This window comes from Dendropsophus ebraccatus, chromosome 5 (assembly GCF_027789765.1).
Source record: "Dendropsophus ebraccatus isolate aDenEbr1 chromosome 5, aDenEbr1.pat, whole genome shotgun sequence".
Lineage (NCBI taxonomy): Eukaryota > Metazoa > Chordata > Amphibia > Anura > Hylidae > Dendropsophus > Dendropsophus ebraccatus.
Genome location: NC_091458.1, coordinates 90,636,068 through 90,663,912, shown reverse-complemented (window position 1 = coordinate 90,663,912; position 27,845 = coordinate 90,636,068). Strand labels below are relative to the sequence as shown.

The following is a 27,845-nucleotide window of genomic DNA, read 5'->3' as shown; positions in this document are numbered from 1 at the left end:
GGGGGTGGCAGCAGGGGGAGAAGATGATGGGGGTAGCAGCAGGGGGAGAAGATGGGGCAGCATGGAGAGCAGCTAAGGGGCAAGGGGTAAAGCCGAGCGGCAGGGGGTATAGTCGGGCGGCAGGGAGCCAGGGTGAGCTTCCGGCAGAGAGAGCCTGTCACGCAGGCCGGAAGCTCACAGTGCAGCCCGCGGTGCCCGAACTTCTCTGCTTGGCGGCGCGCATGATGTGACGTCATCACGCCGCCAGGAGAGAAGTACGGGCACCGCAAAGACTGCAAGGAGAGAGGGGGCGGTGCCGCGGCAGACTCCGACGACAGCGCGCCACAGCAGAACATCACTCGGGGGCCCATTGGGCCCCGAAAGTGATGTGCTGCTGGCGCTGCTATGTAAGATCTTAATGTGGGCGGCGTGGGCCCCCCCGGAGCCTTGAGCCCCGGGCGGCCGCCCAAACCGCCCACATTATAATCCGCCACTGTGCAGAAGGTATCTGAGCGCATGGGGACGGTGGAGGGCAGAGTAGGAGACCTGGAGGACCAGGTTTCTCCTATGAAGAGAGACATGAAAAGAGTGGCCACTAACTTGTCGGTATTGGCGGCAAAAGCGGACAATATTGAAAACCGCCTGAGGCGAAACAATGTCCGCCTTATTGGGGTCCCTGAGAAGGTGGAAGGGAGAAATCCCAGTCACTACTTTGAAACATGGCTCCTTGATACCTTTGGCAAAGATACTCTGACCCCCTTGTTTGCTGTGGAAAGGGCACATAGGGTGCCATCCCGCCCGCTACCACCTGGGGCTCCACCGAGAGCGGTGCTGGTTAGAATCCTGCACTATAAGGACAGGGATATTATTTTACGCAAAGCCAGAGATATGGAACGTATTAGCATTGATGGACGTAACATTTCCATTTTCCCCGACTTCTCGGACGAAGTTCAGAAGAGAAGAGCTAAATACATGGACTTAAGAAGAGACTGAGATTGTTGTTCCCTACTCTATGCTATACCCGGCCCGGCTGCGGGTGGCAGCACTGGGATCTACACATATTTTTGAGGAACCTGCTGCAGCTCTGTCCTGGCTGGATGAAAATGAGGAACGCCTTCGCAGAGTGAATAGGCGCAGCCCGGACTAGGATCGTACATCTGTATATGTTGATTATTAAGGGATCTTCGTGGTCTCTGCTACGTGCCTTTCAGCCTTCTCCGTTGGCATTGAAGTTTTTTCTGGTTCGGCTAGTTGCTGTTATTGCAGACTTATATGACTACTGACGTTATCTGCTCACCTGTTTACTTCATTTTTAGTTGGCCGGAGTCGCGTCTTTATATGGCTAATGCCTGTATTCCTTCTATTTCTATTGCCTAAGAGTAGATGGGGCCTCTTGGTCACCTTGTATATATCGCTGCCTCTTGCCCTGCCCCTTCTCTATGTGGCAGTTTGTCTCTCCTCTATCCCTGTCTCCCCTTCCCTTTGTCTGTAGCGATCAGTGTTAAAATAACTGCTATATCATCTATGGAGGGGAGCTCACCTCAACCGAGATATATATAGAGGGCGGAGACACTCTATCACTCTAGTGTATTTTTTCTCTTTGCCTTTTTAGCTATCCCTGTCTCCCCTTCCCTTTGTCAGTGGCTATAAGTGTTGAATGTCTTTTGTGACTATTGTGGAAGGGAGCTCGCCTTGCCTGTGGTATATATGTATAGCAGGGGTAGACATTCTATGAGTATACTCTATCTTGTCTATTTTTGACTTTTCAGCTATCCCTGTCTCCCCGACTCCCCTTGTGATGTGGTCCTTCTTTTCCCTTTTTTGTGTAATGGCAGGGCCTATGCTTGATAAGGAGCTCAGCGTAAGCTGGAATAAGCATATAATGTGGTTACCCACAGTGGTTTTTGTACTGCTCGATTGTGGGTTCTTATGTTTTACCCTCGTTATCCGCATGGTGCCGACATGTTTACAGTTTCTTGTTGTGTGTGGCAGGCAGGGGGCCTCATGTGTGAGTGTGTGGAATGAATGTGTGTGGTTGCGTGGATGGCACTTTCCTCCTTCTGCAGCGATTTCTGTGCTGCAGAGTACAATCTTTTCTTACTTGTGTGATGGCGGTTGAACTGAATGTGGTGGCATGGAATGTGAGAAGGCTGGGAGCTCCTGTTAAATGGTTGGCGGTGTTTGACTCTCTCAAGCACCTACAACCTGCCATTATTTGTCTCACTGAGACGCATCTTACTAAAGAGACTCAGAGTGTCTTGGACAAATAGTGGGTGGGGAAAGCGTATCATGCCACATTTTCTACGCATGCGCGAGGTGTGAGTGTACTCATACACAAGAATGTACTGCATAAAGAAATTAAGTCCCTGATAGATCCGGAGGGGAGATATGTCTGCCTTCATTGTGAAGTTTACCATCTTAGATGTATCTTAGTGGCGATATATATCCCACCACCATATACGCATGCTGTGCTGTATAGGATACTTTCCTTTCTCTCTTCCTGTCCTGACCTGCCCACACTAATTATAGGAGATTTTAATAATACAATGGACATACACCTAGACAGATTTGTACAAGGGGATGCAGTCTTTCCTGCTGCCCCGACGGGCATGAGTAAATTACTGAGTGAGGCTGACCTCTTTGATTTATGGAGGCTGCGTAACCCGACAACACCAATTCTCTTGTTACTCGGCCTCTCATGGTACTCTGTCCCGAATAGACCTGGCGATAGGCAATAGCCTTATGCGTGCTATGGTGGTGGCGATAGAATATCTGCATAAACGGCTCTCTGACCACTCTCCGGTAAAAGTTACCCTGTGCTGTGGGAATCGTCCTGGCTCCTTACGGGCGCCTTGGCGTCTCAACCCCTTCTGGCTCCAGCTGATTCAGCCTGTCCCTCCCATCCCTGTTGAAATTGCTTTCTTTATGGAGGTTAATGATGGTACGGCCGCTAAAACAATGGTTTGAGACTCTCTCAAAGCATATTTGCGAGGTGTGCTGATTAAAGCAATAAGTAAACGTAAATCCAAAACGAAAGAAATCCATAATATGCTGCAGTCTAGATTAGAACATACTGAACGGGGGTATGTGGACCATCCGTCTGAGGAGTCCAAGAAGCAATGGTTAGCTGCTCAGGATATGTATAATGATCATTTGGAGCATACTGCAGATAAGCGGTTCTTTCAGCAGCTTAGATATTTTGAGAGTGGGGAAAGCACTGGGAGATTGTTGGCGAGGGTTGCCTCGGCCCAGAGAGGACCTTCTTTCATAGCCCAGCTACAAACGGGTGCGGGACAGATAGTAACAGCAGATGAAGATATTTTGGCGGAAATGGTCTCTTTCTATAAAGACACTTATGCATCTAAACTTGACTGTGGAGAGGATGAGCTAACTGCCTATGTTTCTTCCATTCCACTTCGTAGGTTAACAGAAGCACAGAGAGAGGAGCTGGATCGTCCCCTGGCAGTGGAGGAGTTGGAGGAAGCGCTAAAAGATTTCCCGAATGAAAAATCTCCTGGTGTTGATGGGTTACCGGCTGAGTTCTTTAAACAGTACGGTGAGATCCTGCTGCCGACACTATTGTCTACATTTGGTGCGGTGTGTGATGAGGGCAGATAACCGGGGTCCATGGCAGAGGCTGTAGTGGTCCTTATTCCCAAACCAGGGCAGGATAACACACTGAAGGGATCATATAGGCCCATTTCTTTGCTATATACTGATATTAAACTGATAGCTAAGGTACTGGCAAACAGACTTCTCACTGTTATCTCTCATCTAATTCACCCCAACCAAACTGGGTTTATGCCTGGAAAGTCTACAGCTGATAACATTAGAAGGTTATATCTTAATCTACAGGCTCCTGGGGAGGGGGGGGGATGGGGCTAAGGCTATTCTCTCACTCAACGCTGCCAAGGCTTTTGACAGCGTCGAGTGGAGATACTTATGGTGTGTGCTTTCACAAATGGGGGTTGGCCCTAAATATCTTGGGTGGATTCGTCTTCTCTATACTATGCCTACGGCCCGACTTAGGGTCAATGGCCTACTTTCTGAAGCTTTCCCGTTGGCCAGGGGGACCAGACAGGGCTGTCCTTTGTCGCCTTTTTTGTTTGCCCTGGCCATTGAGCCGTTGGCGGTAATGGTTAGGGCCTCCCCCGCTATAGTGGGATTTAAACATGGGCCACTAGAAGACCGTATTGCACTATATGCAGACGACATGCTGTTGTTTGTTGGTAACGTGGCGGCATCCCTGCCAGCTATAATGGATATGCTTGGGGGCTTTGGGAGATATTCCGGGCTCCTTATTAACTGGAATAAATCAGTACTCTTGCCATTGGACCCTCTTCCTGATCTGCCTTTGCTACAGACGCATTGTATTCCGGTAGTGCACCAATTTAAATACCTAGGGATTCAAATACATCCCAATCTTTCTAAGTATTTGGCGCTGAATCTGACTCCTCTACTGACCAGGGCACAAGCGAAGGTAAAAGTATGTAGAAAACTGCCTCTTTCCTTGGTTGGCAGGGCGAACCTTGCCAAGATGATCCTTATGCCACAATTTTTATATATCCTTCATAATGCACCTGTATGGGTACCTAATATTCATTTTAAGAAAATCCAATCACTCTTTAGAGAGCTAATCTGGGATGGTGGGAGCGCAAGGATCAGGTTGGATACGTTGCAAAGGGGGAAGGAGGACGGAGGGTTGGCAGCACCAAACCCGTATTTGTATTATTTGGCCGCACAGTTTCAGCAGATGAGGGGATGGGATGCACTGGACAGACTGGGACCGAATGGGAGGTTACTCCAGTGTGTGTCTGGGGGAATGTTGCCCATTCATCTCTTGGAAATAGCGGCACAGACCAGGCCACCAGATGTCCAGATTATCACTGCAATGTTGTGTACAGCAGGGGCGTTGCTAGGGTCCTAAAACATCCGGGGCACGGGCCCTCTGAGTGCTGTCGTAAGCGGTTAGTAAAAGAGACCAGTGCAGAAGCTAGTGACCCCAATGACCGCTCTATTAGCCCAGCTCTATTGCTGCCACTCATAATAACTACAGCTAAGCAGACACAGGCAGCCACCCGCCCTGGGCTCCTGGTAGGGTCACTGTCATTAGTAGTGCTGCACACCACTGCCCAGGCAGCTCCTTCACAGCTCCCCCTGTACACACATCCTCTGGGAGGTCTGCCCTAACTCCTATTCTCTAGGCCAGTGTTTCCCAACCTTTTATGCCTTAGGGAACTTCTACCAGATAACGATCTACAAAATGCAAAAACCTCATTCAGTGACTCACAGGGGACGTCTTCTTTAATCTGAGATGTTCTCTGTCTCTTTTCTTCTCCATCCGGCCCAGACCACCATGATGATTTCTTCCAGCTGCAATTCATCTCTTCAGAACCTGCCAGACAAACATATTAGGCTCTGCACTTTTCCTTCAACTTCCTTCCCTTTTTCCCCTCCTATAGGCTCCCATACAGGTAATTATGCTGCTTAGTGTCAGTGAGTAGGTAGGTATGTGTGTTACCCCCTGCATGTAGGATCATCTGCTCTGCCCCCAAATTGTAATAATGTCCAGTGTTGTGCCCCATAGTAATAATGCATCCTGCTGTATTACCCCACATTGTAAAATGCCCCCCCCTGCTGTGCCCCAGAGTAATAATGCCTACTGTTGTGTTACCCCACATTGTAAAATATCCCTTATTGTGCACCCTCATACAGTAGTAATGTCCCCTGCTGTGCCCCCATATAATAATACCCCTGCTGTGCCCCCATATAGTAATCATGCCTCCTGCTGTGTCCCCATATAGTAATAATGCCTCCTGCTGTGCCCCATGTAGTAATAATGCCTCCTGCTGTGCCCAATATAGTAATAATGTCTCCTGCTGTGCCCCCATAAAGTAATAATGCCCCCTCTGCTGTTCCCTCCATATAGTAATAATGCACCTGCTGTGCCTCCATATAGTAAAAACGTCCCCTGCTGTGCCTTCCATATAGTAATAATGTCCCCTGCTGTGCCCCCATATAGTATTAATGCGCCTGCTGTGCCTCCATATAGTAATAATGCCTCCTGCTGTGCCCTCCATATAGTAATAACACCTGCTGTGCCCTCGATATAGTAATAATGCCTCCTGCTGTGCCCTCCATATAGTAATAACGTCACCTGCTGTGCCACTATATAGTAATAATGTCCCCTGCTGTGCCCCCATATAGTAATTATGCACTGACCGGCACAGTGATGTTTTTTGGTTAGGGACTCATGTGTATCAGAAGACCTGCACGTGGTACATGAGGCAATATGGTTTGGCCAAATTATATACTAACTTCTGATGTTGGTTTTAAATGTAGCTGAATAAACTTTCGTGTCAGCCATGGGTGCGATGTGCAGCCATTTCTGTCTTTTTGGCTTGTGCGTATTTTATGTATTCTGTCCCTTTTTTTCATTGTGGCTAGCACTCGTGCTTTGTAAGACCCATGTGATCCAAATTAGCAGGAAGCACCTGTGTACATAAGGGGAGGATCTCCTAGTATTCTCCCATTCTACCTGCAGAGGAATGGAGAGAGGGAAAAGCTTGTTCACACTTGTGCTGCTTGGCGTCCACTTTTTCCGCCTGTGGCGCCTGCGGGATCCGGGGGGGCCCGTTAGGGTCTGGTCCTGTGACAACGGGGTTGCAGGGCTATTCCGTGGCCCCCCTTCTCTGCTTGCGCACGTTTTGCGGGGATTGTGGTCACTGACCGGCACAGTGATGTTTTTTGGTTAGGGACTCATGTGTATCAGAAGACCTGCACGTGGTACATGAGGCAATATGGTTTGGCCAAATTATATACTAACTTCTGATATTGGTTTTAAATGTAGCTGAATAAGCTTTCGTGTCAGCCATGGGTGCGATGAGCAGCCATTTCTGTCTTTTTGGCTTGTGCATATAGTAATTCTGAACCTGCTGTGCCCCCATATAGTAATTATGCGCCTGCTGTGCCCCCATATAGTAATTATGCGCCTGCTGTGCCTCCATATAGTAATAATGCCTCCTGCTGTGCCCTCCATATAGTAATAACGTCACCTGCTGTGCCCTCGATATAGTAATAATGCCTCCTGCTGTGCCCTCCATATAGTAATAACGTCACCTGCTGTGCCCTCGATATAGTAATAATGTCCCCTGCTGTGCCCCCATATAGTAATTATGTGCCTGCTGTGCCCCCATATAGTAATTATGCGCCTGCTGTGCCCCCATATAGTAATTATGTGCCAGCTGTGCCTTCAAATAGTAATAATGCCTCTTTCTGTGCCCCCTATATCGTAATAATATGCCTGCTGTACCCACAATAGTAATAAAGTTCCCCCACCACACACACACTACCCCCCTGACTCCCACACACTATCCCATCTGACCCCCACCACACATAGACACATACTACCCCACGTGACCCCCACACACACACACACTATCCTACCTGACCCTCATTCCCCACCACCACCACACACACCTCACCAGACCCCCTCCACACACACACATACTACCCCACCTGACCCCCCCCATACTACCCTGGCTGGGCTCCATGTTAACCCCCCAACACACACACTACCTCACCTGACCCCCTCCCCTACACACACATTACCCCACCTGGGCCCCATCTTAACCCCCCCCCTCCCCCCAACACACACACTCTATCTCACTTGAGCCCCCGCCTCCCCGGGTTACAATACTCACCAGCGGCGAAGAAGTGCGGCAGGACAGGAGTTTGCCACCTATAGAAACGCCGGGTGACTTTGTGGAGCGCGTATTCGGTGACAGGAGAGAGGCTGTGCAGGAGTGTAGTGCTGCTGCGGCGCGCACATCCCGTGCACAGGTAACTTCACTGATGCCGCGTCTGAGCGGTATGTGAGGGCGGGCAAGGTGCGGGCAGGAGCGAGGTTGTGCAGGAGCGTGGCGCCGCTGCGGCCGGCCGTGGCGCACGCATTCAATGCACAAGTGACGTCACTGATGCAGCGTCTCAGCGGTACGTGAGGGCGGGCAAGGTGCTGACCCGCACCTTGCCCACCCTCACGTACTGCTCAGACGCTGCATCAGTGGCCAAGGATGAGAGGCCGCGGCTGCTGGTAACAGGCGCTGGCTGTAGTCAGGATCAAATGACTTTCGGGGCTAGGCATAATTTATTTAGGGCTTGGGCCCCGAATGATTATGCCTAGCGACACCACTGGTGTACAGTATGGAGGAAGGTGAAGCAGCTTCTTGGATATGAGGGTTGTACGGAGTATACGCCTTTGTAGAACAATCCTGACTTACAACATTTGTATCTGCTAGAAGGGAGAGGGGAGTGGGAAAGCAAAAGGTGTGTGCAGAGTGTCACAGCTATATAATGACGGTGTCCTTAAGTCGTTTGTGATGTTGCAGGAAGAATATCAGATACCGCAAGTAATGTTTTATAGATATTTGCAGTTGCGGTATGCACTTGAGGCTCAATTTGTCACACCACCGTTGATTGCGACCTGTGCCACTATCCGCTCGGTGCTGACAGCAGAGGACTCAAGGGGTCTTATATCATTTATCTATCAACGTCTACTGTTGGCATTTCATGCTACCAAACCCCTAACGGTGAAGGCTAAGTGGGAGGCAGACGTGGGCACTATTACAGAGGAGCAGTGGTCTGAAATTCTGGCCCTGACTCCTAAGTTGGCTCTGTCTGAAACGCATAGGAAATCACAGCTGTTTCTTCTTCATAGAGTCTATCGCACTCCAAAATTTTTATATGATGTAGGCCAGAGGGCTGACTCTAGATGCCCCCCGATGCCAAATGGAAGGAGCACGCATAATCCATATTATGTGGAGCTGTACGGAATTGGAGAGATACTGGAGAGAAGTCCTTGCCTTAATTAGAAAGGTATACCATATACCATATAATACCCCTTGAGCCTCTGCAGTGCGTTACAGGTTTGGTAAATGAATCAGCTGAACCTACTGGAGCTGAGCTGACAATATGCAGGATATTATATCAGGCCCGCAAATTGATTGCCCAGCACTGGTTGCAAGCTGAACCCCCTACTGTGGTTGAATTGACCAATAAAATCAATAATATGATAAGATTGGAGAAAAAGATATATAAAAAAAGGCAGGCCATGAAAAAATATGAGGCCATATGGGGCCCGTGGGTGGACGCTCCTGGTCTGCCGTCCCACTTTCTAAAACGTAACCCTATGTAAGCTTTTCTGCTGTTAGCTGACCAAAATATGGAGCGTGGACGTAGGGCTGTAAGAGCGACCTTATAATTGGTGGTACATACTGTGACTGTGCTAGAGTGTGTGTTAGTGTGCGTGGATTGTGTGAATGGGACCCCCTGTCTGTGGAAAACTACTCAATGAGAGTCGGATAAGCAATAGAACATACGGTTATATGTATACAAGGTATATATTTTTTTTGTGCTAGTGTTGTTCTCTTGTTGCACCATAAAGAGATGATGTAAGGACATGTTGTCCTGTGGGGGGGGGGGGGGAGTTGTGGGAGGGGGGCAGGAAAGGGTTTTGTTGTAACACAGATAAAATGTTTAATAAAAAATATCTTATTTATAAAAAAAAAAATGAAGGGATGAAAAATGCACCAGGATTGCTGATTTTTCTGTCACATTAGCAGTGCTCCTAATAGTGCCCACTGCTGAAGATTACACTGACTAACAGCCCAGGACCAGCACCAGGGAGGAACGTGAGACACTAACCCGTTGATAGTTCCCCTTTAACCCCCTGCATGGCTGAGGGGGTCCCGATCAGTCAGTGACAGGGGCTTGTCCTGTCACAGACTACCTTAAACGTTTAAGGAGTTAATGACAAGCAGCTGTGGGATTGCAGCTGTCTGTCATTATGCTGGGCTCCCGGGACACTGATGTGTGCGGGTACACTCTCACTGTAGCGGTCCCGCACACATCAGGAAGCCCCTCAGTCAGGAACGTATATATACATTCCCACTACATGGGGTATGTGCAGTAGGAACGTGTATATACAGATTACTGACGTGAAGGGGTTAAGGAATTAAATTGTGACAAAAAATTTACACTTTATACAAATCCGGGTGGACATGAAAAGAATGCCCATATTGTAAAGGCCCCTCAGTACAGTATCCCCATATAGTAAATGCCCCCCTGTACAGCATTTTCATATAGTATAGGCTCCCTGAACATCTTCCCCACATAGTAAAGGCCTCCCCTGTACAGCATGGCCATATATTAAAGCCCCCCTACACAGTATGCCCTTATAGTAAAGTCCCCCTGCACACCGTCCACATTTAGTAAGGTTCCCCTATACAGCAGGCTCAAATAGTAAAGACCCCCCTCTACAGCACCCACATATAGTAAAGACCCCCCCGTACAGAATCCCCATATAGTAATTTCCCCCTCTGCACAGAATTTCCATATAGTAATTGCCCCTATGTAGAGCATCCCCTTGCACTCTTCTCCAGACTGGTGACAATGCAGTCCACCCTTGGAGGTAAAGAGCGGGTTCTTGTGACTGCAGGCACAGTCCTGCCTGTGGTCACAAGAGTGACTGAGAGCATGAGGAGCCAATGGTTTTTCGTGCTGTCTATCAGGGTGCCCCATTTAACCATAAGCACGTCATTAGACATACTTATAGTTAAAGGGGGCAGCGCAGCACCCAGGGAAGGTCCTGGCACTTGCCTGGTTCGCCGGGACCTGGCGTCCCCCTTCGATTCATTGGGTGATGCGCCACGTGTGGCCGCACACACCTAAGGCCGGCCCTGCATATCATGTAACAATAGGCAACAATGGACAAACAACCTTTAAAAGAAACATTAGCTTAAGAGTACCTTACTGAAAGCATGATAAAAATTTGTTTCAGTGCCAAAGCAGTCATATAGCCTATACAAGACCTTCTAAAAATCAGTTTGGCTCATATTAGAACGCTTTGGTGCTTTTGGCCATTAAATGAAAACTACACAAAAGTAATAAAGTCAATACTTGGATGAGTAATGAGTAATAAAATAGTATTTTTTTTATTCTATAAAGATTAAAAAAACAGACTGGCTTACTGTAAATTTTCGACTGCCAAATCTTCTCTCCAGTGTCCTAAAATTGTAGATCAGTAAACTGCTACAAAAGGTGTCCTTCAAATCTAGGCATATCACTCTCCCAGAGATCAGCTTCCATAACTGAAATAAGAAGAAAATTGGTATTTTATTGCATATTGCAGTATTCTCTATGCTTTTATATTTTATACACATCTATATTCAACATACACAACATGAGATTACCATGTACTGTATTCATTTCATCCAGTAAATCCCGGGAATTAAATAAATTACTTTTAAAAGATGAAAATATAAACTACCAGACGTGTGATGCATGTAACAGCTTCTGATTTAATAGGTTACTCCTATTCAGATAAAACTGAGCCAAGCTATCAATGCTGGATGTCACAAAACTGAACCCAGGGACTGCATTAATGCTAGGCTCTCATGACACGTTATATTATATGGGCATTGTGTATATTAAAATCAATGTCCCTGTGACTATGTAGCGCAAGGCCAGACCACAGGCTGAAGATATGGAGATGTGAGCTTACCATTAGTGAGGCACCAAAGTAGCATAAAAGATATTCCCACAACTTTGAACATGAAAACATTGTCATTGGTGGCAATCAGAGCACTGTGACCACCACCAATAGCTATAATAAAGATGCTATGGTGCTCTGCTGAATGTCAGAAGTTGTGGGATAGGGAGAATACATGATAAATAGTGTAAGCACATAATGTAGTCACACTTTAAAACACAACATGCCAGGGCTATAAATGCAAACTATAACCAAGACACCCACTGTAGAAAAGTGGGTCAATAATACAGTTATGTTGGCATGTTGTTCATTCAACCTCATGTCTGTGGAGATACAAGACAGTCATGCTAGAGTGAGCCTATGTCACACTACCACAAGCATGTGTCATATTGTATACATTCCACCAAAGCCCAGGGGAACATCTCACAGAATGGTATGTCCATTAGATTTGCCTTTACATTCAGTTTATCGAATGAAAAAATACACTGAAATCCTGGAAAACCCCTTAACAATTTTAGCACTAACAGAAGCTTTAAAAATGATGAAGAAAGCAAATGAGGAAGGAAAAAATAGCAAATACTGGCCATGCTTGTGGCTCTAATGACAGAGAGGTGTATAATGTAATCGGATTAGTCCTTAAAGGGATATTGATATCTAGAGTGACTTTCAAAGCTTAGCTTCCAGGTGTGCACAAGAGACAGGGTCTAGACCCAGCTCCTGGACACTTGTGTCTGCTGATTAAGGCTACGTTCACACAACGTAAGTTTCGTACTATCACGGCCGTCGCAACAACGGCCGTGATTAGTACGAAACTTACATTGTGCTGAAGGCTGAGGGAATCCCGGCCGTAGTGTATACACTGCGGCTGGGATCCCTAGCGGCGTCGCAAGAAACTGACATGTCAGTTTTCTGCGGCCGCTATTCCATGAATAGTGGCAGCAGAAAACCATGTCAGTTCACACAATGGAGTGTGTGGCTCCGGCAGCACGCTCCATTGTGAGTAGCGGGGAACTCGGATGCTGGTGTGCATAGATGTGCCCGCATCCTAATTTAGCAGTGGTAAAGATCATCCGGCCAGGATGATCTTTTCTGAGACCAGCCGTTCCATGTAAACATAGCCTAATACAGCAAACTTGAAAAATCATCCATGCAGCAAGTGCGGCGGTATGTGTACTTACATTGCTTCTTATCAGTAAAATGGCAACTGCAGCATACATTGTGAATACTGGCAGACAGACCCCCTTCAAAAAAGTTTACCTGGGCTATCATTAAAACTGAAAGAAGTTTGATAAACTGAAACCTTAAAGTGTTAGGGTGCCTTTACACAGGGAGATTTACCTGACTGATTTTTGAAGCCAAAGCTTGGAATGGATTTGAAAAGAGGAGACATCTCCGATTTTCTCTTACGACCTGTTCTCTGTTTATAGTCTGTTCCTGGCTTTGGCTTCAAAAATCTGTCAGTTAAATCTCCCTGTGTAAAGGCACCCTTACTTACTTGCAATTGAGATAGATGACCTAAAAAGGTCACAAAAGCAACCCCAGAGCTTCTTTAAAACTAAGAAATTAATTATTGTTCAAAGGCTCAGCGAGTTACCTGACCTCAGTGCTTTTCACTTACTGAAAACAAAACTGAAAGAAGAAAGAGCCATAAACTAGCAGGAAGTGAGGGCGGCTGCAGCAAAGGCCTGGCATAGCATCTCAAGGGAGGAAACCCTGCACCTGATGATGTGTTCTAGACAGACACTGGCTGCAAAGTATTATTACAGGGTTATCAAAAATCATCCTTACATTTATAATTATGTTAGTTTGACTGGTTACCGTTAAGCATGTAAAAAGGGAGGAACTATGTAGATAATGGCTATGATTCCCAAATGGTTAATGCAACATTTTTGTTAAACCTCTTGGGTTGAGGCTTAAAGGGGCACTCCAGCAAAAAGCTTTTTTCCCAGTAATTGAAACAAATTACAAAGTTATATAACTCTGTAATATGCTTCAATCACCTATCTGCCCCCTTCTCTATCTTTCCCCCCTTAACCTCCCACCAGGAAGTGAAGTAAATGTAATGGCCCAGAATGGTATTTATTGTCAGGAATCTGGAAATGTATTGTTGCTATTGGCAACCTTAGACAGTCTGTATTAGGGCCTTTGTATTTGCTGCTCTTCCGTAGCTCTCTTGTAGTGGTATTGTTTTCTGCTATGTATTTATTTAATATGTTGTTATGTATTAATCGCTAATAATACAAGTGTTGAGCTTGATCAGTGCTCCTCCCCTGCAACATATCACACTCTAGTGATAGCTCCGCCCACCTTTTACCCAGAAGGGCTGTGCGGTCTTGTCAGTGACAGTTGGTAGTCTGGCATTGCCAGAGTCACATCTAACCTCCCTGCATCACCTCAGTAATCCTGTCAGACTCCATCTTCAATAAAGGTGGAAAGCTATAAAGTCTCTGGAACAGGTCTGTCTCTTTGAAACCCTATTAATCCACCAAGTCTAAGCTATAGTAACCAAGGTAACCCTCCCCCTGAAGCAAAGGACTCTGATCAAGCCAACAGTTTGCCATCATTAGCTGCCCCTGTATTGGATTGTATATAGTTATCCTTCAAGTAAAGTCTTGATATACTTTCACCGCTATTGTGTGAAGACTTTTATTAAAAATTATATGTCCCTGCATGTATGCTGAAGAAGACAAGGGCCCCAGCACCTTCGGACCCCACCGTGACAGGAAGGTTTCAGAAGGTGAGCCCTAAGGTTGCACTACACCACCCAGCAACACAACACCCTCAGCATATTACAATAATAACACCAAAGGGACATTATAATTTTTCTTGGCGTCACGAATAGGGACATGATATAAACTCATTCTTACCTAATGACTGCTGACCCCAGGCTGCTCTGTGGCAGCCATTTTGTGACAATGACATCATCAAGAGGGAGGTGGGTCTAAGCCCTGTTAGGCCAGCCTCCCTTTGTCAGATGAATCAGGTTGCTCAGCTCTGATTGGCTGAGCAAGCTGTAAGCAATCTAACAGTTTTACAGAGTCGGTTAGACATCACAGGAGACAAAGTGCATAATGGGAAACCCCAAACTAGGAAGCAAAAAAAAAATGAAGCCACCAACTGGAGCTTCAGGGACCTGCAAACAGCAGGAAAATCAAACAGAGAAAGACTCCAGAGGGATGGTAAATGTAAAAACTCTGTTTATGATTGATTGTTTTTTTTCTTTTCTTTTTCTTTTCTTTTTATCAGCGCAGGAGTACCCCTCTAAAGTGTACACTTCAATACACTATGAAAAGTCTGTCATTGTCAAAATGCTTCTGCATAGTATAAAGTGGGAGGAATCTAAGTGTCACACTAAGCTTACACACTGTCCCTACTACCTGAAAGGTCTGTCTGCTGAACAGTATTCCAACAGTATGTGGATGAGGTCTCTCCAGTAAATAAGGGAATGTCCCTGCTGTCACTAGCCATGTGGGAGTCGATGCACCCATGTCTAGTCACACTGGTCACACTTTCCTCTCTCTCAGTCAGGCTTGATTGACAGGCTTGGAGCTGTTATTCATTTATGATGGTGTGTTTTGAATTGCACGAGACCCTAAAGTTCTTACAATGTTCATTACTTACATAACAGCTTTCCTTTATTGCTTGCAAGTTATATACAAAAAATGACTGCTGCTGCTGAAACAGGAATGCCAGTAGAATGGACAGAGCACTGGGTACGAGTAGAAGGCCTTTAGACAAGGGTGCTTTATCTGCAAAACAAGGCAAATGTTACAAACATCAACAAGATGAAGGAGAGAACAGAAAAAAACAACACTACTGAAATTGTCTATGGGTCTCTTAAATCAGCGTCCATACACTCCAGTCCTCAAGTGCTCCCAACACTCCCACAGACTATAATTATATCACCTGGGAATTACTAAGAAAACCCTCAAATCATGACCGGCTGGGGGTACTTAAGGGCTGGAGTTTAGAGACACTGTCTTAGATGAATTTGTTCTCTAACAGCAGCATGGATTTCCTTTGGTAGGACTGAAACATTTGAACTGTGTGGTTTACATAAGAGGCTAACTAATAAACACATATATATATATATATATATATATATATATATATATATATATAGTTACAGTTTCAGGTTGAAAAAAAGAGACCATTAGGTTCAACCGATAACACTACTGTGTTAATCCAAAGGAAGGCAAAACATTTTTATTTTATGTCTATCCAATTAAGTTTTGGCCAGACAATTTACATGCTGGTATAAAAAATTTAATTCAATAAGCTGTGTATTTAAAGGGGTTATCCAGCAAAAATCTTTTTCTTTCAAATCAACTAATATCAGAATGTTATATAGATTTGTAATTCACTTCTATTAAAACATTTCAAGTCTTCCCACACTTATTAGCTGCTGTATGTCCTGCAGGAAATGTAGTTTTATTTTCATTCTGACACAGTGCCCTCTGCTGACATCTCTGGCCAAGACAGAAACTCTCTCTCGGTTTTCTATGAATCCCCATAGAAAACCTCTCCTGCTATGGACAGTTCCTGTCTCGGCCAGAGATGTCAGCAAAGAGCACTGTGTCAGACTGGAAATATAACATTTCCTGCCTGACATATAGGAGCTGATTAGTATGGGAAGACTTGAGATTTTTTTTTAATAGAAGTAAATTACAGATCTATATAACTTTCTGACACCAGTTGATTTGAAAGAAAAATATTTTTGCTGGACAACCCCTTTAACCCCCTGAACCTGGATTTTTTTTACTATTTGTCAGTATTAGTACCATCATTACTTTGGTGTATAGAAGTGAGAGAGAGAATGTTGTTGTAACTTTCAGACTACCCCAGTGGAAAGAAAGATCATACACCTCCTCTTAGGCCATTTTTGTCCTTTGGACTGTACTTTGTTTACAGCTCAGAAAAAGGGGAAAAACTGACGCCTATACTGGGATGGTGTCTGTAATTGGATAATAGAAAATATGGTGCACTCAAGTATATGGGTGCCTTTACTAGAGAGATTTATCTGACAGTTTTAAAGCCAAAGCCAGGGACAGACTGTAAACAGAGAACAGATAAATCTGTCAGTGTAAAGGCGCCCTAATGGATGTGCTAGTTGAAGGGTATATTTCCCAGTGGTTATACAGCACACTCCAGATTACTTATGTGCTCCTATGTAAAGTGCAATATCCAGAATTGAAACTGACTTCATAAGCAAATGACCTGGAAAGTCAGTGTGACAATTAGACCTGACCTGTCTTCTAATTAAACTGTAATCTACTCCACAGATACATGTACTCATGAAGAATGATGGCATACAAGCAACCTAAAAATACATCATGTGACCACATCAAGAGTCACTTTATACATATGGTATGGTGGTCAAGGAACAACAGTTAAAACCTAGACACAAAATATGTTTACAAACATTTCAATCAGCCACAACATTAATATCCAATCTCTGAGAGTGTCCTGTGGCATCCAGTAGCAGATCCTTTAAAGGGGCTATGCAGCACTTAAAACACTTTTTTTTATTGCTGCCCTTAGATAAAACTAACAAAGTCTGTCAGTGTTTCATGCTGGCAGGTTCCCCTAAATGCCAATTATGGTACAAAGGTGTTAGAACACACAATGTATTAAAGCTTGCTGACAAGGACCACCCCAATAGCTCAGAGTACCCATTCCAAGGCGCTGAGATAACTATCTCATACCATTCTCATATATACAAATGCATTAGAGCGAGTTAAAATCATTGCAATAAGGGAGCCTGTCCGCATTTCATGCTGCCCGTGGTAACAGGCTTCCTTTAACTCTTTCAGCAATTTTTGCTACAGTAGATCTTCTGCAGGATAAGATCAGAAGAGCTACGCTTGGCTCCCCCAAAATGTTCAAACTCCATGTACTACAAACTAAATGATATCAAAGATACTGTATAATGTATACTATATAAAATGAATAATGAATAATGTATACTATATAAAAGGGAAATGACTAAGAAAAGGAAATATCTGTCAATCTCAACTCTTTGCCCCTTCACACTGTCAGGCAGGCCATACAGGGTTAGCTGAAGCTGTTGTGAGGGAATTTATCATGGTGGATGGTAATCCTATAGTCTTATCCAGTCATGACCACATCACAAACCTCCACAAGGCTGATAACTCTATAGTGGACAAATCATGTTCCCCAAGACCGAAGGCTGCCGCGTAACCCAACCTACAAACCTCAATCTAAAGCTCATTTATTTCATTACTTCTTCTTCCACTCTTACTCATGACTGAAAAAAATACCTAACTTTACTATGAGAGACAATGAACTTGAAAGACTGCACTTGGGCCTGATGCTCCCTTGGCCAGGATCTATTAATAAAGATATGCGAGATATACAGTAAATACAATGTTGTCTGAATGTGACAGAGTTTAGCAATATGATGACGTCTCCCCAGACTTGGACAGAATTCCAGTCCCTTCCCTATAGATAGGCTTTCCAGACAGCCATACCAAGCTTCTACTGGACATAACATGTAATAAAAACACACGACCCAGGATCACTTTGCGCCATGTTGATATAAAGCTGACACGTACAACACCACCATATTACTATTAGTTTGTACACTGGTGTAATAGAAAATAATGCAACTCTCTTTAAATGTGACTTCCTTATTCATCATAGAAAAAAAAAAAGAATAGAGACTTTCTCATGTTACACAACATGCAAAGAAGGGAACTGCACAGTGACTTCCGAGAACAGAACCAACTTGCAGACAATATCACCTTGCCCAGACAAAACAAGTGAAGTTTACTACGTGTTGTAAACAACATTTTTTATTATGAAAATGTCAATCTGCATTGGAAAACTTCTTTATATTTGCTTAGAAATCTAGTTTTAAAACGTATACAATAAAAGCTGAGTGACTGGGAGAGAAAAATGTGTGAACAAAGGTGAGCCGAAATAGGGCTTCACTTTCCAAGGACCAATATCATGGGTGTCCCATCTGATGGAATCTCCCCACCAAGGCAATCGTGATATACCATAACAAAATAAGGTGGAAGGTTTTGTTGGTCTGAGCTACACCGTTCATCTAGGAGTGGGTCTTGTTGATGAATGCACTGCATGCAGTATGGGAACAGATAGAAAAGCACTTGCACCTGTCTGTCCATGATGGTTTTGCACTGGGCACTGATGAATTGACACCTACGTCAAGTTAGTAGCAGAATAGGAAGTAGTAAAGCACTTGCACTTGGGGCCGAGCTCCAACAACGTCATGCATAAACTCCACAGTGACTAACATTCTACTGTATAATCTCTATAAATAAAAAACAGGAAGATGACGTGCCAAATATGTCTATAAAGATCCCAACATTCTTGCACATTAAAGCTAAGCGGTGATACATCTACGGGGGTTAGTGCTATTAAAAGGTATTGACATTACACATAGGATCCCCACTAGAAAGGAAATATGGCTGACCACAACTCCCCCAGACAACTAGCTGTTGTTGGAAGCCGGACGTTTAGCATCTCAGAAACATAAGACAAATGAGCCAGAAGATACAGAGCAATTCCTTTACAACGAGGCCTTTGGTCTATGGGGCTGTGTCAGGTGTCATTTTTTGCGCCATGATGTTTCCTTTCTATCGGTACCTTGATTGCGCATATACGACTTTTTGATCGCTTTTTATTACATTTTTTCTGGATTTGATGCGACCAAAAATGCGCAATTTTGCACTTTATGATTTTTTGGCGCTGACGCCGTTTACCGTACGAGATCAGGAATGTGATTAATAGTTCGGGCGATTACGCACGCGGCGATAGCAAACATGTTAATTTATTTATTTACGTTTATTTAAAACCTGGGAAAAGGGGGGTGATTCAGACTTTTATGGGAGGGGGCTTTTTACTAATGACACCACTTTTTTTTTTTTTTTACACATATACTAGAAGCCCCCCTCGGGGACTTCTAGTACATACACTTTGATCTCTCATTGAGATATTTGCTGTATAGTTATACAGCAAAGATCAATGAGATCGGCACTCGTTTGCTTTCGGCTGCTGCAGCTGGAAACAAACAAGTGCCGAGCCGGGGACAGCGCCATCCCGGAGCGGTCCCCGGCCGGCTTCAGTAACGGAGATCGCTCCTCCGGGACAACGTCCCGGAGGAGCGATCTCCACCACTAGACACCAGGGAAATGCTGTATCCGGTAATCGGATGCAGCTGTCATGTTTGACAGCTGCATCTGATTACTGTACCGGCGGTCCTGGGCTACAAGCGGCACCCGGGACCGCCGCGGTTCAGAGCGGGGTCGCCATGGCCCCGCTCTGAACGCCCGCACCCGCGCGAGGACGTACAGTTACGTCCTGGTGTGGGAAAGGGTTTGTCATTCGCAAAAAAAATCTCAGATCGTTCCGTGTAAACAGTCATTCACCTATTTTACCTATGTGCGAGATAGCAAAACGAACCGATCGCAAAACGAATTTTCCATACGATATACGATACGAAGTCGTTAATCGTACGATCAGGCGAATTATCGTTCCATGTAAACGTAGCATTAATCTCTAAGGGCGCGTTCACATGAACAGGATCTGCAGCAGATTTGATGGCACAGATATAAAGCTGCAGATTTAATGCTGTAGATATTATTCTGACTATTTTCATGTGAAAATCAAAACTCGCATGTAAAAATCGCACCAAACACGCAGCGATAAAAACGCAGCGTTGAATACGCAGCAATACGGTACGTGTGAAGGCACCCTTAAAGGGGTTATCCACCTAAGAGCCGAAAAATAAAATGCTAGCTGATCTTAGCATGTCAATTCTTTGAGAGAGAAGAGGTGCGCGAGGCATCCCATTGAAATACATAGGTGGGATTCCGAGCGTAGTCCGTAGGCGGGGTTCTGCTTGGCATTTCCGCCTGATTTCTGTAGTGTGGATGGGCCCTTAGTGGTCACAGTAGCTGCTGTAGTATAGCTGTGCAGGTGGTCACGGTATCTGGTGCAACAGGGGTGTGTTATGCTGCGTTTACACAGACTGATAATTCGCCCAATCGATCGTTTAATGATTCTGAAGCAACGATTTGGTTTTTATAACGATCAGCGTTTACACGAATAAATCATTAGAAAAATCGTAAGAAAATGCGTAAAAAAAATCGTTAATGCGATCGTTAAGATCGCTTTAGCTCATCTTTTACATAGGGTGAATCTTTGAAAGACTGTTTACACGACGCGATCTCCAAATTTTAGCGAACGATGAACGACGATTTGAGAACATGTTAAAAGATCAAACTGAACGATTTTTCGCTATTCGCTTGATCGTTTGCTGTGTTTACAAGGAATCGTTCAGTGTAAACGCAGCATTAGTGATAATATCTGGTTTAACAGAGCTGTGTTAGTGATCACTTTACCTGGTATAGCAGAGCCGTTTTAAGGATCCGGCTATTTGGAAGAGCAGAATTGTATTAATGATTATGGTAACTACTGCAGCAGAGCTATATTAGTGATCATGATACATAGTGCAGCAGAGCTATATTAATAATCATGGGACATATTGCAGCAGAGCTAGCTTAGTGATCATGGGACATAGCGCAGCAGAGCTAGATTAGTGATCATGGGGCATAGTGCAGCAGAGTTATATTAGTAATCATGGCACCTGGTTTAGCAAAGCTGTGTTAGTGATCAAGGTATGTGAAGCAGTAAAGCTGTGTAATGCTAATTAGTGATCATGGTACACATTGCAGCAGAGCTAGAATAGTGATCATGGAGCATAGTGCAGCAGAGCTAGATTAGTGATCATGGTACATAGCGCAGCAGAGCTAGATTAGTGATCATGGTACACAGTGCAGCAGAGCTAGATTAGTGATCATGGTACACAGTGCAGCAGAGCTAGATTAGTGATCACGGGAAATAGTTCAGCAGAGCTAGATTAGTGATCATGGTACATAGCGCAGCAAAGCTAGATTAGTGATCATGGTACATAGTGCAGCAGAGCTAGATTAATGATCATGGTACACAGTGCAGCAGAGCTAGATTAGTGATCATGGTACACAGTGCAGCAGAGCTAGATTAGTGATCATGGGAAATAGTTCAGCAGAGCTAGATTAGTGATCATGGTACATAGCGCCGCAAAGCTAGATTAGTGATCATGGGGCATAGTGCAGCAGAGCTAGATTAGTGATCATGGTACATAGCGCAGCAGAGCTAGATTAGTGATCATGGTACATAGCGCAGCAGAGCTAGATTAGTGATCATGGTACATAGCGCAGCAGAGCTAGATTAGTGATCATGGTACATAGCGCCGCAAAGCTAGATTAGTGATCATGGGGCATAGTGCAGCAGAGCTAGATTAGTGATCATGGTACATAGCGCCGCAAAGCTAGATTAGTGATCATGGGGCATAGTGCAGCAGAGCTTGATTAGTGATCATGGTACATAGCGCAGCAGAGCTAGATTAGTGATCATGGGGCATAGTGCAGCAGAGTTATATTAGTTATCATGGCACCTGGTTTAGCAAAGCTGTGTTAGTGATCAAGGTATGTGAAGCAGTAAAGCTGTGTAATGCTACGCTTACACGAAACGATAATTGGCCCGATCGTACGATTAACGATGTCGGAATAACGATTTTTTTTTCATAACGATCAGCGTTTAGACGGTACGATATAGTAAAATACCGGAGAATTCGTTTTGCAATCGCTTAAGCCTATGTCACACATTGGTTAAACCGGCGAACGACTGTTCACACGGAACAATTTGCAAATTTTTAGCGAACGAACAACGACGATTTGAGAACATGTTCAAATATCAAGATGAACGATTTCTCACTCGTCGTTTGATCGTTCGCTGTTTTTACACGTACGATTATCGTTCGAATTCGATCGTTGACGCGCAAATTCGCACGATAATCGTTACGTGTAAACGCAGCATTAGTGATCACATTAACTTGTCAGCAGACCTGTGTGATAGAGGGGCATGTGGCTTGGCATTCCTGTATTTGTAGTAACAATGCAGCTTGAGAACAGAGCATGCGGAGATTTGTAGTGAAGGGGCTGGGGATGTATAGACTGTTAATATTGCTATTTTAGGAGAATTTATATTTGAAGTGGAAAATACACTGTGTTAGACAGTGCCAGCTGGAGTGCTCTGATAATATTGCGAGCCATAAGGCCCTCATAATGACAGCCAGCCATAGTGTCCCCCAAAATAACAGCCAGTTTTCCTATAAGATATAGAAGGACGTAACTACAGGGGGGTTACAGTGAGAAAAAATACAGTTGCTGCCTCTAAGACCAATAAAATGGTATCTGAGGCTGCAAGCAAGTAGAAACATTTTCTGTTTATATAGAAAAAAAATTGAAAATCATTCATAATGTTAAAAAAAATACATCAAGATTAAAATTTTTGGCCATATTGCCCATCCATACTTTAAGTTCTTAATAAGGCCCAGCCCTTGCTATAACCAGCAAGACAACACGGTAGGGAACCCCTGTCCAGGCATGATGGGAGTTGTAGTTTTGCAACAGCTGGAGAGCACAGGTTCCCTATCCCTGTACTAAGGGAAATTTATTACATCAACTCCACTGGTTGGATTTCTATAGAGCCCCTCTGAAAATCCTGAAAAGTTGTAGGCTATATGATTAGCTAGTTACTGACGGGCCTGCATATCTAGGCTTTGTCCATACCACATGTAAGCCTTCTGTAAGTGGGATATGTTAGAAGGATTCCCTGATTTATATCTTTAATATAAGAGTGTGGTATATAATGTCACCCACAGGGCCCATTTGAAGACCTGTGTGAATTGTGATACACAATAAAGATCACATCCAGTAAGTTAAAGGAAAATAAATATCATTGTATGAAAAACACAGCTACAGTAAAACTCTGACAATGATTCGTATCAAAACTTAATTCCAAAATTATTTGCTGATTTTAACAAAGACATTGAAAATCTTTCAGAAAATTATGACATTTTGCAAACATTTAAGAATTTTAAAAAAGGAACAGAAAGTCACCATGGTGGGAAATGCTGTAACTTCTCTTGAGCACGTATCATGCTTTCATACAAACATTTACTCCAACTACACAGTCTCTTGGCAGCAAGTTACTTCAACATTGTATGATTCGATTCCTACTAACCATGCAGCTCTGCCTTCTTGCATTGGTGGCGTGGCTATATCAAAGATTTTTCAAAGGGTGTAAAATTTAGACTGGTGCAAACTGGCCACAGCAACCAATCACAGCTCAGCTTCCAGCTCTGGTGAAAAGAAAGAGGAGCTGTGATTGGTTGCTATGGGCAGTTTGCACCAGTCTAAATTTTACACCCTTTGATAAATCTTCTCCAATCTCTCTAGGAAGCCTGTACATGGACAGCAAGGGCCAAAAGACTAGAAAGCACAGGCTGGTAAAGCACCAGGCAATTGCAACAAATATACAAAAGGTAAAAAAGTCTTTATATTAAACCATAAAAAAAAAACAAAAAAAAAAACATTTGACTTGTCACATAGACGGTTTCTATAGGTTAGGGTGTTCAGACTATTCAAATCAATAGTAAAATAGCCTAATAGGAACATATTTGCTGGAACAAAGAACATGAAGCATCAAGAGTGCAAATGAACCACTAGCAATCCCATTTGTAGAACAGTTGAAAATTATGGAAATGAAGGAAATAATGTCAGTATAAGGACACTTCCCTGCTTCTTATGACAAAGACATCAAATTGACTGCAAATGGTTGTAAAGTTGAAAAGATATGGAATTGTTAGGAGTGCAATCGCCATCTAGTGTACAATATGTACTATTGCACATAATTTAGCAAGTGACCTGGGCTGCTGGTACATGGCGCAGACAGGAGGGCTGTGGAGTCAAAGTCGTGGAATCAGTCAGAAAAAAAATGTACCGACTCCACCTTTAAAAAATTCTTTCAAAATTTTATAATTGAGTTTTCATATGATTATTATAAATGTTACTCATTAATATATTTTATGTTCTATCAATCTAAAGACCTTATTTATAACAACTAGAAAACAATTTCTGGGTAGCTTTACACATATCGGATTTGCAGTGGATTTGACGCTGCGAGTTTGCAGCAAAATCCGCTGCGAACCCTAGTACAGTGAACTTAAGGCGATTCTGTACCCACAATCTGACCCCCCCGCCCACCCCAAACAGCTTGTACCTTCAGATAGCTGCTTTTAATCTAAGATCTGTCCTGCGGTCCGTTTAGCAGCCCCGTGCCCAACGGGAGTGGCCTAGATTGTGTATGCATTAGGCTGGCACAATCTCTTTGTCCCTCCTCCCCACCTCCCTCATCATTAGGAATGCTCCAGGCAGATTGCCTACTATTCATCAGCTGTGTCAGACCAAAACATGGGCTGGATCGTTAAGACACCTGTGCAAATGTTCAGCATGGAGAAAATGTTTCAGTGGCATTCCTAATGATGAAGAGGGTGGGGAGGAAGGACGGAGGGGTGGTGAAAAGTTAGGGCACAGATATTCTAAGCCACACCCATAGGGCACGGGGCTGTAAGTTTACAAGTAGTTTTTTAGGATAATAACTGCATCACCTACCGAACGGACCGCAGGACAGATCTTGGATTAAAAGCAGCTATCCGAAGGTTTGGGGGGGGGATCAGAGTGTGGGTACAGAGTCACGTTAAACAGGGTTACATACCCGCAGCGCAATTGTCATTCAGCTGCGAGTATGTAACCTGACCCCTTTAACCCTCCGCCGCTCGCATCCCGCAGCATACATAACCTGCTCGGCGCCATGGCTGTGCATTTTGCTGCAAAGTCGCAATATGAAATCCGCTGCGAATCCGCTACATGTGAAGCTACCCTCTCACATTCATTTAGTTAGAAAAGGTAAAGAATTTCCTCCATATATCAGTAATAAAGCACTGGCCCTATTACATAAGGGTGGTGGGGGAAAAGTTGACAGTCACTATTTGGCAGTTTGTTTATAAGCTGGAAGAGTCCATTGTGTGGGGGGAGATCTGTGCTGTTCTCTTCCTGGATGCTGGATGACTCTATATGAGCAGCAGTGTATGTGCAGTAATACGAAGATATCTTGTGTAATATAGAGGAGGAGGAGGAGAAGCCATAAGTAGTGTATTAGTAACCTCTGTCCTTGGTGTGGTGTTTTCTCTATGGGAGAATATTGTGTGTTTTTCTTCAGTGTGCTATGGTTGCAGCTGTGTGTGTGTGTGTGTGTGCACGTGCTATAGCTGCAGCAGGCTGTGTGTGTGTGTGTTTGTGAGACAGAAAAACATAAATTAAAGGGGTATTCTGGGCAACAGTATAAAATCCGGGGGGGGCAGTGGGTGGTTGGCTCATAATAAAGAAGTCCTATTTATCAGACCCCATGCCCCTGCAGTGCAGCGTCACAGCTCCTGGTCCCCCACTGGGCTCCCGATCCTGTGATGTCACAGCCCCATTCCGCCAAACAGTGAATGAGGCGCGGCACAGCTGTAGTAACTGACTGGCTGAGTGGGTAGTTCCTGTAGGGTTATGATGATTCGGGAGCTGATAAATCTGGGGCTATGACTGACCTCTATATCACAGGTATCTCGCATTGTTGCCATTGTAAATTAGGGCTACTGTTACTGATAATTACTTGGTGGATAATTACAGTGCTCAATCTCTGCAATCTGTTCTGTATCAGTGAAGCAATACAAATACTGTAAACCGTGTGGTTACCACTGTTTCGGCCCATTTTGATTGAATCAGCTTTTAAAACCTTGACAATATGTTTATAGGCTTTTATATTCTATAGAATCAATAGTATACTGAATCAATGTGGACTCTAGTATGAATGGCTCCAACCTTTTCTGTCACATTCATGGCTAAAAAATGCACAGAAACTTTCCCCCCCCTCAACCCCCCACCAGGAGGTGAAGTAAACTTATTCTTACCTAATGACTGTTGTCACCAGGCTGCTCTGTGGCAGCCATTTTGCGACAATGACATCATCAAAAGGGAAGGGGTCTAAGCCCTGTTAGGCCAGATTCCCTTAGTCAGATCACTCAGGTTGCTCAGTTCTGATTGGCTAAACAAGCTGTAAGCCATCTAACAGTTATACAGAGTCAGTTAGACATCACAGGAGACAAAGTGCATCATGGGAAAGCCCAGACCAGGAAGTGAAGAAAAAATGAAGCCACCAACTGGAGCTTAAGGGACCTGCAAACAGCAGGAAATTCAAACAGACACAGACTCAGGGTGGTATTATAAGGGGACAGCATTGGGGGGGGGCAGTAGTGGATTATAATGTGGGCGGATTGACCGGGGGGGGGGGGCCAGGTTGGGTGGACAGCCCGGGGCCCAGGGTACATTTAATCCGCCACTGGTCATAATGGCCTAGATGGCAGGCAATTCATTAAAATGACCATCGTGCTTGTTTTAGTCCAAGGAAGCTTCCCCTCTCAAAATCTGTCAACTAGGCACACTTCTTTTGAATGCGTTGCAGATGTATGTCTAAGAGTCAACAATTTCTCACCACTATCCACCAGTAGCCTCTGACAGTCTTTTTATGTGAAATCAACGGAAACACTTTCTGCCCTCTTGTGGCAAGACCCTGAGTCTAATCAGACTATCTGCATGATGAGTTTCGCAGAAATCCGACATTATTATATGGGTACATTTTTGTCTCATTTTTTGTCAATATAGCGTAAAATGTATTGCAGATTACGATTACTTAGGGGTTACCCAGTGTAGAAAAACATGGCCACTTTCCTACAGAGACTTTGTCTCCAGCTCAGGTGTGGTTTGCAATTAAGCTCCATTCACTACAATGGAACTGAGTTGCTGAGTTTCTAATGCTGGAAAAAAACACTTTAATAAAATCAAAAGTTGTCCCTAGATGAAACCTCCAAACACCATTGTTCAGGCTCCTCCTATAGTACCTTGCAATTTGATAATCATGGGAGTAAAGGGATAGCACAATGCCAAGTCTCTCTGCTTCCACCATTGACAGCATACAGACTGAAGAAAGCGACTGAATCCTGCTGAAGGCACTCAAAGGATTTCATTAAAGATGAGCGAATTTACATTACAAACGAAGCGCTTCATTTGCTCGACAATCGATTTATACGTCGTTTGCCTTTGAGCTCTGTTCTGCTCTCTGACACTTCTCCCTGAAATGTAAATTTGCTCATCTCTAGATTTAAAGGGGTTGGCCACTTTATAGTAAAATTGCACAGTGTACAGTATTAGTAAGTGTACTCACAGCACTTACTGACAGCAGCTCCCTGTGTACCTCATAGAGCTAATATCAGATTCCCCTCCTCCAGGCTGTACTGCCCTGCTGTGTGGTGAGTCTGTCCATAAGATGGCCAACATGGAGGATC

General features: G+C 44.3%; 1 protein-coding gene across 1 annotated transcript in view; it reads right to left on the bottom strand.

Moving 5' to 3' along the window:
* Positions 1-27,845, bottom strand: part of UBAC2 (UBA domain containing 2) — a 153,173-nt gene that overhangs the window by 118,108 nt on the left and 7,220 nt on the right. The window contains exons 3-4 of the mRNA XM_069970710.1: positions 15,149-15,276; positions 11,007-11,126 (exon numbers count right to left, since the gene is read on the bottom strand). Of these exons, the coding sequence (XP_069826811.1) occupies positions 11,007-11,126; positions 15,149-15,276 (248 nt within the window). The remainder of the gene's footprint in view (positions 1-11,006; positions 11,127-15,148; positions 15,277-27,845) is intronic.